This window comes from Notolabrus celidotus, chromosome 5 (genome assembly GCF_009762535.1).
Source record: "Notolabrus celidotus isolate fNotCel1 chromosome 5, fNotCel1.pri, whole genome shotgun sequence".
Classification (NCBI taxonomy): domain Eukaryota; kingdom Metazoa; phylum Chordata; class Actinopteri; order Labriformes; family Labridae; genus Notolabrus; species Notolabrus celidotus.
In genome coordinates, this window is record NC_048276.1 from 31,240,559 (window position 1) to 31,252,792 (window position 12,234).

At 40.5% G+C, this 12,234-nt stretch overlaps 1 protein-coding gene across 4 annotated transcripts in view; it reads right to left on the reverse strand.

The window, feature by feature from the left end:
• The window catches only part of LOC117813414 (polypeptide N-acetylgalactosaminyltransferase 10-like), a 91,858-nt gene that overhangs the window by 53,534 nt on the left and 26,090 nt on the right, over positions 1 to 12,234 (reverse strand). For 2 of the 4 annotated variants that reach the window (XM_034684606.1, XM_034684605.1), the window contains exons 2-3: positions 8,887 to 8,989; positions 4,807 to 4,945 (exon numbers count right to left, since the gene is read on the reverse strand). In XM_034684606.1, the coding sequence (XP_034540497.1) occupies positions 4,807 to 4,945; positions 8,887 to 8,911 (164 nt within the window). In that variant the 5' untranslated portion in view covers positions 8,912 to 8,989. Of the gene's footprint in view, positions 1 to 1,870; positions 1,889 to 2,310; positions 2,389 to 4,806; positions 4,946 to 8,886; positions 8,990 to 12,234 lie in introns of those variants that run through there. The other 2 variants (XM_034684607.1, XM_034684608.1) reach the window with 2 other exon arrangements.

Below are 12,234 nucleotides of genomic sequence, written 5' to 3' on the forward strand. Positions count from 1 at the left end.
CACTCATTCAACACATTTACCTGCTGATAATTCAATTACAGGCTTTCAGATATGAAGCTGCACTCGTGCTTTTGAGTTGGCCTTGAAACATGTTTGATGTTAACTTGAGACTGTTCCCTTTTACTAACCACCCCTGACATGAGAAGAAATCTAGCACAGCAAATAGCAGAAACATGTATGGTCAATATTTAATATTAATTAATACACAGAGAGTGTCCACAATTTCTTTGATGTTTAATGATTTGTAACTTCTTTGTATTAAGACATGATTAAAGTGCATGCAAGTATGTCTGAGTGATATATGTTATACATTTCTTTCTGCATAAAATCTCTGATTTTGACAGAATATTTAAGTTTGCGTTAGACTGTTTAGATAATTGTTGATATCTTTTTTTGGGGTATGCTTTAAGATTACATTTGAGAGAAGTGTAATTCAGTCAGAAAACTAACTTCTGAAATGGTTTGAAATGTTCTAGAGATAGACCTATTATAGACCAGGCCAGTTATCGGCGCTGATATTCAGCATTTTGACGCATATCGGCAAATAAGAGATCTATTTAAAACTGGGTTATTTTGGCTTATTTCTCCCTGCAGTTTCTCGTCACAGGGGACGAGCTGAGCAGCATCTGTTGTGGCCCCTACAACTACTATTGATTAAAAACTCATACAACCCCACTCAAAAAAACTGAAATATCCCTTTAAAAACCAAGATAAGTGAAAGATAAACATTTCAGTTATTATTTTAGGGAGCTATTTATTTGTTTAAGTTTTCATTTAACTTCCTAAGACATGCTGCTGAGCCTGAGAGCTCCCTGCACTTTTTGTTAGAATTAAAAAAAAAAGATGTCTATTGTCTAAGATAAAAAAAACCTTTAACATGTTGCAAATCTGAAAAGCTGACATATGCTTAAAGGCATTTAAACAATGTTAAGTGTTGGAGTTTGGATTCAAAATTTTGACGACAATATTTTCCCTTTTACTGCAAATGAATATCGGCTCTAAATATCGGTTATTGGCCTCCTTGACTACTAATAATCCGTATCGGCCCTGAAAAATCATATCGGTCTATCTCTAAAATGTTCATTGCTTTAGCAGCAGAACAACAGGGGCTGAAAGTCTGAGCGAAGTACTGGCGCACGGCAGCAATGGCAATGATGGTGCAGAGGGAGGGATCAGGAATTTTGCAGCTTAAATAGGGAGGACACATTTGTCAGTTGTTTGTGAAGATTGATGCACTTCAGTAGGAATCATTGAAGCTGGAGCTGCCTGCCTGAGCTTGCAGATATCTCTGCTGGAAAGTTTCTTTCTTTTTGTTGTTGAAAAAAAACAAGATTGTAATTCATGCATTTGCCAAGTCACAGATTTCCAAACTGCAAGATTTCCTCCATTATCTGCTCTTTCTTGCAGCAGTGCACATCAGTTAGACTCACCTGATCAACAGTTTAGAGAAAGATCTCAGTCTGACAAGTTAGACTTAAAAGTTAGAAGTTCAGTGTCCTCTCAGTTGTTACTAAATATCTCAATACAAAATAACAGGAAAGGTGTTTTTGACACTGTAAAGTGCACAAGTCGACATGCACAAACGTGTTAAATGAGCCATTTGTGAAAACGCCAGACAGGGTGAGCTCTAGCCTCCTGAGGCTGAGTGCAACAGCTGGGCTTAAACTAAGCCAGTCTTATGTCTTCCATCAAGCACTCCACCAGCTCGAACTTGCATCACGTGCACAAGCCTGACTGAGACCGATCGTAGGTGCGACCCTGTGCCAAGTATCACACTTCTATCTTCTTTTCTCTCCTTTGAAATGGTCTGCAGAAAGTAAATTTACACAAACCAAAGAAACAATACAGGTAGCAAAATCTGGAAACTCACAAAGCTGTATGTCTAAAACATCCCTGTGACGGAGCGGCACCGTCACTGAATGGAGCGCAGTGTGCGCAGAGACACACTGGCACACAAGCCGACACACACACACAGACACACAGACACACACACACACACACACACACACACACACACAGACACAGACACAGACACAGAGAGACACACAGACACACAGACACAGACACAGACACACAGACACACACACACTCGCACACGCGCGCACACACACACACACACACACACACACACACACACACACACACACACCAAACCTTCCCTCCCGTCAGTTTCCCTCTTCTCACCCACTCCAGCAGTCCGCTGTCCCTCTCCGTTACGTAGCGTCGCCGGGGGTGCACACCTGAAGGCCTATTGTTTTATTACGCATACACTCAGCACTCAAACACCACAGCACACATTGCATCACCTACCGCCTAGGTGCGGGGAATCCGCGCAAACGGAGCGTCCCGTTTCCGCGTATTAAGCAGGGTCTATGGGGGGCGAAAAGTGCCACATGGGTGTGGAAATAATTTGTTTGTTGGTGTATTTTACCCCCTGAAAAAGTGGTTAAGGGTAAGGTAAAGTACTGCCAAAGGTTGTGATAAATATATAGTTGTTGGGGTTTGTATTATTGTTTGTTTTACGGTTGTATTAATTGTTAGAAAGTAATGTTTGTAGAAATCATTTGATAATTAGTGACGCCCAGTGGGAGGAGTCAATAATACATAAGAAGGCTGTGTTGAGTTCCCTCGGTGCAGTTTGTCTTTCGCCTGGTAAGAGAAGGAGGTGGCTTCTTGAGCAGTGTCTGTCCACTGACCCTGTTTTTGATTGTTTCTTTTGTAAATAGTCTTTTGAGTTTTTGTTCTTTGTAAATATATTGCACTGAGGCCGGCACCAATAAATAATCACTTCAATTTTCCGACCACGCCTATGAGTTTTTCGAAACGTGAGTGAATGAGAAGAGAACCTCGCTACAATCCTCAACAACAAACAGAAGCTATCTACAAGGAAACGAAGTCCAAACTATAGCTGTCAGGAAGCAACATAATCACTGATATTTGGAGAGAACTAATCCACTTTCACCAGACTGTGCACCACTTACAACTTAGAGCTAACTTCCATTAACAATCCTGTGAACAAGATGTACTGCTTTGTCACAGTAACTTTTCAGTATTATAATCATGAATAGCCCAACAACCAGTCACAGACAAATTCCGCCAGATCTGTGTCCGCTCCGTCTCCGATCCGTCACTGCACAGGATCTGATAGGTTTCTAATCTAGTCAATGTGTTAACTCTGACAGGATCTGCTCCGTTGCATTCCAGCTGCGTCTCTGATCCGGCAGGTCTGAACGCAACGGATCAGATACACAAGACTTCTATTTTTGCCGGATGACGCTGCACGACGCATCAATAAGCACAGAATTTCAGAATAAAACACTCTGTGTTATCACCAGATCGTATTTCACTTAACTACAACAACAAACCGTCATGATGAGCGGAGCCAGGCCTGGAGTCAACAGGTCAGAGGTTTTCAGAGGACCATAAAAACAACATGGATAACGAGAGATGGAGGATAATCGTTAATTCAGTGATTACCGCAAGAGAACCTCAGTCACTCCTACTCCTGTGGTCCTAACCTGTTCTCATCACCAATAGCTTGGCAGCACACCCTCAATGTTAGCCTATCATTTTGCTGCTTTCCATTTTAAGTATGGCTCTCAGGTTCCTTCACTTAATTCATTCATTTTGTTGCATGCCACCCTCCACCTCTCCATCGCTGCCCAGATTTTGCAGCTTCATCAGCCTCAGGCGTGTCTTTATATCATTAACTTGTCTCTCCTGATTGAACTGGTGCATAGGAATAACTTACAAGTTACACCTAAACATGCACCTGGCCCCTGAGACCTTGCAGAGGGTAAGCAGGGTCATATCTTGAGTGGTCCTCCATGAACTCAAAGACTGGCTAAACTGATTGTTATCCTGACTGGTGACTGGGGAAACAGAATTGCCTCAATTTCTCCCAAAACTCTCCTAAAAGCAGGATTCTAATTCACACCTGCACACAGCCTTTGAACTAAATCACAGGCTTTTATTTATTTACTCCTTAGTACCTGCCATAGCAAGACGTGTAAGGTCAAGGAAGGCCTGCTTTATAAACTTTGATAAAATAATCCGTCAGTTTGAGGATGCAGGCAGAAGGGAAATACTCAAAGCAGCTATTCACATGAAAGAGGAGAGAAGGTCAAGTGTCAGAGAAAAGGTCTCGTCAAGCAGCAGAAAAGCTGTGATTAAAGGCCTTTCACAATCCATTCTTGGATTGAAAGGGTGTCCATAGGTCACTGCAGTCTTGACAACTTCTGGAGAATTTCTGAAACTTTTTGTCATTTTTTTCCTTCTGCAGCAGCCGCGAGCAAGAAACAAATACAGCGACTAAATAACCTCTCAGTGACCTGCTGTTCCCACAATAGATGAAAGTTATAGCCACTTCAGCATGGAGATACCTGCTCACCTCTTTGTTGATGCATGATATCAAACACATATTCATATTCCTATTAAAGGCATTCAAAAGATTCAAGACAGTGTTGAAGAAAAGTTTAGCTGCTTCTACATTTCAAAATGTTTCCTCATCTTGTTTTTGGGTTTTCACTCGACTCTTTAAGACAACTGAGCCCAGAGTTTGTGGCAGAAGACAAAAAACTGCATCATGAGTGAACACGTCTGAGAAGTGAACTCTTCTTCTTTGAAATGTTGGCTGCTTGGATTTGAAAATTTCTAAGCAGCTGAGTGAATATGAATTACATCGACTGAATTTTAATTTAAAGGAAGACTTTCACCAGCAAGCCAATGCAGTCAGTGCTAACTGCACATCCCACATTATTGTCTGACCTGGAGGCAAACACTCACACACACTCATACTGGACTCACTTTGCATGGCGGATGTCAGGGATGGAGCGGTTGAGGGAGATTCTGTCGCTGACATAAATGTTGAAGCCGTTTTCACGGTAGGCCTGGTCGACCCGGTCGGTTTCTTTGAGAGGAAACGGCTTCCCCTGCTCACCATTACCTGTAACAAACACACACATGAACAGGTCAGAGAAAAACACAAACCCCTGAGTGCCGATGACGTTCTGCATCCCATACTCATTTTATATTTCTGTCAATTTCCACTTTACTCCCCTACATTTCCTAATTACAACATTCTGCTCTATTCCGATACAACCTGCTTCATTCAGCAACCTGAGGTGAGGTGAGGAGTTACCAACTCCACTTCTCATAAAGCCTACACAGAGACATCGGCTGCAGCAACTGAGACTTTTCTTCATGATAAACTCCTGATGAATTTTTCTGCAAAAAATATTTAACAATGAAATACAATATAGAAAATTAAAGATCTAAGATATGGTTTGACAACTATATCTTTTTAGCCATCTAATCCCCCAAGAACAGACAAAATCAGACCTATCAGCGCTTTCCTTTCTTAAAACAAAACTTTAAGTCTGACTCCAACAACTGGAAGCAGGAGTTAAAAAATGAACACTGCATAAATGTAATACTGGATAGTCGGTGGTGGTACTGGATGCATAATGGAGACAAAGACAGTGATGGCTAAGGCACCTGCCTCTCTGGTGACCATGATGACAAAGACAAACGGTATCACCATGATGTGCCTTGTATGACATCAAAAACAGAAGACATTTTTCACGTCAAGTGACTCCATTTTTAAGGTGGTGTACTGTTACAGTCCACGTTCATCAAAGAGAAGAGTTTCATTTTGCAGCACGGCTCTGTTCTGGGAGCTCCCTATCCTTCCATGCGCATGCGTGGAATGCCAGAGTCAATGCGGGGAGAGCAGCAGCAAACAACCCCGGGGCAGAGAACAGAGCAGGCACCTGTGACAATACATAAGACTCTTCAAGGAGCTGAGGTTTGCGGAGGAAGCAGAAAGCGTAGGCTGGCTGCTGTTTCTTATATCCAAGGCTGCATTTTCTTCAAAATCAGATATTTACCAATTACTTTCACTCAGCTGGCGTATTGATTAATCAACCAATCATTCCCATGCAAGCATGAAGCAATTCATTCACACCTCCAGTTAATAACTTTGGACACATATTGCACTGAGGTGAAATAAATGACATGTACACACAAACGTGAATCTAATTACTCTCTAACAACCTTTCGCCACATCAACATTGTCAAATCTCAGCTCATTTCAGGAGTGCATCAAATTACAGCTTGCTGCATGTTTCATTAGCCTCTCATCAATGCACTGCACACAAACACACAGAGAAGCATGCATGGAGGCTGATCTATAGTCGGAGGGAGCGCCAAATTAAAGCGCCCTGCCTTGTTCCATTAGGCAGAAATGATCTGTTTATACTCCTGAAGGTAATAACTGTGGAAAATAACTCCTCACTTTAATGGCTCATTTCAGAGATAAACTCTGATGCTTAGCACTCTGCTTTTTTTGCATTAAAAAAAATAAAATAGGCAAATAGATCACTTAAATTAGGTTTTCTGGTCTGAGCCAATCCTGGCATTAAAAAGAGGAGAGACTGATATTCTTTGAGATTGATTATTTTCAGGTAATTGACTGGCATCTGTGTTTCTTCAGGGAAATCAAACATGTTCTTAACAGCTGAACTCTCTCTTTATTGATACAATACAACATTTTAACTAACTTACATTTTTGGTATCACTTTAGATGATGAAGACTGCATTTCCCATGAGCACCCAGTGTTGTGTAGAAGTGGCTTTTGCCAAAGTTTGCATTTGTTGTGGAAACAAATTAATGAACACAGATCTTCTTTTTAATCCTACTTTTCTTTGTTCAAGACGACTTTTATCAGGATGCAGAGAGATGACGTCATGTGTTGATCTGTAGCTACGTCAGATTATTAACTGAAACGTAACTGAACTTTGTAAAGTCTGATTTATTATCATTAGTTAGCTTACAGAAGATGAGCAGATGTGCCAGTTTCATGTTACCCGTCACAGCTAAAGAAAAAATGTATTCCCTGCATCAGAAACAGGGTCATCAATGCATCAAGATGCTGAAAGAAATTGCTCCGGAAAAGTCTTTTTAGTTATTGGCTCAGTGCAGACTTTTGGCATGACAGCTGTCTCATGAAACTGATTTTGATGTTTGAGCTCTCACATGAAGCTTCACCAGGAAGTGTCCGTCTCTTTCATGAGTGAAATGATAAAGGAATTTCCCCCTCTGTGGTTTTTTTGGAGTATAGCTCTCTCCATGGTGTTCAAACTCATACTAATGATATCTAACATTTTCAGCAGGTTTGGGCATGAAATCTGTGTTTCTGCTGAGAAAGTGACACAAGTACACTCATGAAAATGCTCAATTTCTAAGTGTTGGGTAAGTGGACACTCTTGAGCCCGTCACAATCCACAAAAGAAACAGGCTAACTTCAGAGATGAGACAAATTTAACTAAATTGGAGAAGGTGGAAGCTGGCAGAAAACAGCTCTAATTATCCTTTAACCTTTTCCATCTTTGCAGAGAAGATAAAGTCCGTGAGAGGTTTGAATCAGAACTGTAATAAATTTAAAACACATCCTGAAAGCAGTGGGGACAAAGTTAACACTGCAAAACCTAGCATGTATATACACATCGTTTCTAATCAAATGATTTCATTACATTTAGTATGAGCCACATTTAGCTGACGGATTATATAAACCATTTTTCAAAATGTTAAAAGACATAAATTAGGCCGGAAATGTCTGTTTTTGATCAAAAATGAAAGACAGTACAGCATTTCCTGGAAACAAGTCAGACATAACCAGCCTGTCAGGCTTTATTTTTGCTTTGAACATCTTGAAATAAAATATGTTTCTGGACTTGTCTGGTGAATGAGGCTTATGTTACATGAAATTAGATATTTTGACAAGAAATCCGTCAAACAAACTTGCTAAAATTTGAGTTTTTGCAGTGTAAGCCAGTGTTGCTAAAAGGCTCCAGACTTTAATTCAGCTGCAGATTTTTTTTTAATTCTGCTCTTAATGACACGTCATCGTAAGGGTCTGTTATGGTTGTTCCTTTCCAAAATGCACCTTTAGAGATAAAGCTAGTACCTCTTGTTTTCTTCCTTATGTGCAATAACTCCTTCTTTTGGGCTCGTCTGATTAAACAAGACGCTTAGAGAGAGACCCCTATCATGAAGAAACTGGACTGGACATTGACCTGAACTACCTGCAGAGCCTGAAAAAGCCCTCTCATCTTACAACGCTTAAGTCTTTGGAGGTAAATTGGTCAATCCCAAGAATAACATGATATTTGATAAATGATCTTAAAATATTGGCTATATCTTTAGCTTTGCAGATTCCATCACTCTAATCTGTTAAATGCATACAATTGCTCATCAATAGAGATCCCCTAAAATGTGTTTCTCTGGTGTTAAGAATAGATACATACTGAGCCAAACTGAGCCTAAAGAGAAGTGGTATCACATCAGATAATTAAAGTCTATGAGATAAAATAACTTCAGAGGTAAGATGAAAACTGAAAACAAAGACTAGGAATGAAATAGGTAAAGAATGGATTATAACAGTTGTTAATAATTGATGCTTATTTTCCTTTGAACTCTGTTAATGAGCACAGAAACAGAGCTGCAACCTTTGTTTTGTCCACTAAATCTCCTGTGTGATCCCTCATCCAACTCATTTAGCGTTTAAGCACCACCTAATACCACATAAAAGCCTGCTCAATCTCTTACATTTGTAATAAAAAAGCCAAAGGTATTTTTCTCTCCCAAGGCCAGCGGCTGAATCGATACTTATTGTAGAAGATTAACTGTGTTTAATTATGAAGCAAAAACTTAACTCACAGCATTGATTTACACCGCTTTGAGAGAGGAATTCACTTGGAAGGAATTGGAAGAAGAAAAGAGGGAGTGCTGCAGTGTGTGTTTGTGTGTGTGCTGAAAACAGAGCAGATGCTCTCAGCAAACTTGCCCAAACAAATCTGCAGCCTCAGCAAACAGCATTGACCCACCTGATCGCGCAGCATCTCTCCTCATTGCCTCGTAGTCGTGCCAGTCTATCCGCCTCACTCCATCCAGACCCAGCTGAGCGACTCGCCTCACCTGGTTCAACCCCTGAGGAAGCAAAAAAAATCAACCATTGAGACTTCCTTCATGACTGTCAGCTAATGGAAATATAACAACCAGAAAAAGAACATCTGACAACACTGTTCATGAAAACTTGATGAATTTCAGTATAAATGTTTTGACAATGGAGCTTTTCTCCTGCTTTCATCAGCTTGGGTGAGCAGTTTCCCTTGAATTACAAACAAGGAAGAGACCTTGTGGTATTAAACAATCAAACCTGGACTGGTAAGAGACCACATAATCTTATTTTAAGTTTCATTGCTGTAGATAAGAACCCTTCTGAACGATAGAGCTCATTTTTTGACAATCCCACATACTTAAAGAGAAAAACAGATTTTTATCTTCTTGGTTTTCCTCCAGGCTGTCACCGAGAATCTGCATGACAGCTGGGAGTTTACACAAAGGAGAAGAAAATCTGCTTTTTATTGGTAGGACGCTGGAAAATGTCACTATCACTTAACACATACACGTTTAAACACACACAGAAATGAAAAACCCTCATCACCATAAGCTATTCCATTCTCCTCAGCATTAAAATGCAAAAGCAGTCATTTATGAAATCCTCTCAGCTTTAGAAATGACTTTCAGCAACTGGAGATGTTATGGGATCACAGCACATCGGTAAAGTAATTAGCTCCAAGGGAGGATACAATTAGTGAAATAATGTTAACACAAACGACACGTCTGATTGCGTGGAGCACTATTAACCAGGCTGTTATGTTAGCACACACCATAATGCAGTGAGACAGAACACTGTGGCAGGCGATGGGAGCGTAAAGTGTCTGCAGCAGCTGTTCTTGATTCGTGTTTGCTTCAGTTTGCCAAACATTACAGAGACAAAAGTGCCAAACTATAAATATGAAGTAGACACTTCATATTTAATTCCACTGTTGTAATTTCAGGCTGTTAAATGTAGTGAGTATGCAGCAAATCAACATACCCTGTCAGTTTTCTGCATCCACAAACAGCTCAAGATGTTGCTGCATACGAGTGATTAGCATTACAAAGTGAAACAGATCTTTCCTGGTCCAGTCTCACAAACATTTACAGTAAATCTTTGATGGATTTTTGCAGCTGTGCATCTTAAGAGTTAGGATATGATCAGGGTTTTAATATAGACCCCGTTACATTAAAATTGTTGATCATGATTCCTGGAGGCTCCAATGTTTGCTACATTGCACATCGCATCCCACAGTATCGGACAGAACAGAGACTGGTTGCACCTATTAAATCAACTTGTAGGTTTTTTTTGTACAGCAACTTATTGTGACCAATAATTCAAGTAAAGGAGGAATTATCTACAGATCAAAGTATGTTTTTTTTTTTGGTTTACATCTACAGTGCTGTCATGTACTCTCTCTTATGTCTTTCTGGTCCCTCCTCCCTCTGCCGGCTGTGCACCTGAGTGCTATTAGCGCTGCAACCTTAGGGCACTGAGGTAGGGGAGGTGATAAAGAATGTGGCAGAGCTGGCTGGTCTCTCTCTTACACCCTGAGCAGCACACGCTTAAGGAGGGTTTGGTTTGCTTTCCCTTTACCTCTTTATGTTTTCCCAAACATGTTTAGTTTTTGTTTATGCTTTTTTTTTTTTGGCTGGAGTCTTCTGGTAGTTTAGTCATCAGGTTCATTTTCCCCTGCAGATTTTTATTTCCAGTTAGTTTAGGGTTAGGTACTGGGAGCGATTGTGCAGCTGGCCTGGCACTTTTCCATCTTTCGTTCATTTTATCTGGGGTCTCAAGTCCCTTTTGTTTTCCCTTGTTGGTTTTCTTGTTTCTTTAATTTGGGAGGGTCTCTTTCTTAAAATAAAGGTTGGGGTTTAATTTTCAGTTCTGTGTGGCATCCTTTTTTTTATATGTTGTGGTCTCCACTTTTTGAGCCTTACATCATTGTTGCTTGGAAGACCATAACAGATGTGATGCTGATTTCTTCAAAACTCACACACAAGTGCTGTACAGTAGGTAACCCATGATGTGAAATGAAGTACCCTGCATACTAGATTTAACCACACCTGATTTTTTTAGTCCAAACCAAAACAAAACCTTGACATCTTATTTGTGAATAACACACTTCATGAGTTGTACATCACAGAAATCTTTCATATACCAGGGGCTTCTGGGCCTGTATGCACGTCCAGCCATTAGCGATGAAAACAGGCTGTTCGTACTAATGGTGAAAAAAAAATGGATTAGCGGTATGCATGAGCCAGGTTAACGCCCCAACAAACCATTACATTTATTGGAGGTAGACCCCAACATTACAGGTGCTAACGACAGGATTACCACACCTGTTAGGCTGTTTAAAGGATGGCGGACATCATGCTTATGCGTTACCGTTTAAGACAAAATATGTGAAGACATTATTTTATTTTTTAGGTCTTCTACTGTGCGCACAGAAACACCACATGCATTTACCCGGTTCAAGATCTGAAGCCAAACTTTCCCTTTCTCCTTTTTTGTTATCTTTGATGATTGACTTGCTTATAATAGCCGTTTGTTCATTCTATATTCTTGTAATAAAATGTCAATTTCTTCTTCTGCTGAAAAAATTGTCTTTTCTTGATCTTCTCTCAGTCACACCGATACTGCTCGCCATGTTTATTGTTGTTTATGCGTAGTAGTCATGTGCAATTCGAAATTGTTGGATAGGGGTAATCCAGGAGGTTCCCTGGATATATGACATTTTGCACCAGCCTCCCTTTCATAGCGCAATTAGTCAACTGGCCAGTTATTTGCAGTCTTGCATGCGGCTAACGCTACGGCCAAATGGGCCGTTCCATAACGGTACGTGAAGACTAATGGTCCTGTTTGTGTAATGGCTGGACGTGCATACGGGCCCTGGTCAATAGAGGGTGCTTGGGTGTCACCCCCCCTACTCTCCACAAGGAGAATGGCCATTACTGTGACCCCTAGGATAGGATTTTAAAACATTAGTGTGAAGTACTTCAAAAATTTTCCCAAAAGATTGATATATATTTTGTATCCTGTGAGTAAAATGAATACGATGCAGTAAAAACTGTAAGTTAAAAGTGTTCTACGTGTCTAATACGAGTAGTCAAGTGTTTCCTTTCCAGGGTGCAACATTTTGTGCCCTCAGGTCTCCATTGACTCTCATTATATACATTGCACATAAACATTTGCTCATCTTTGATATGAGAGATAGGACTACTTGGGTTGCAATTAATTGTGCCCAAATTGCATCATACACCATCACCACCAGCCTGCAGGTGGCAGCAAA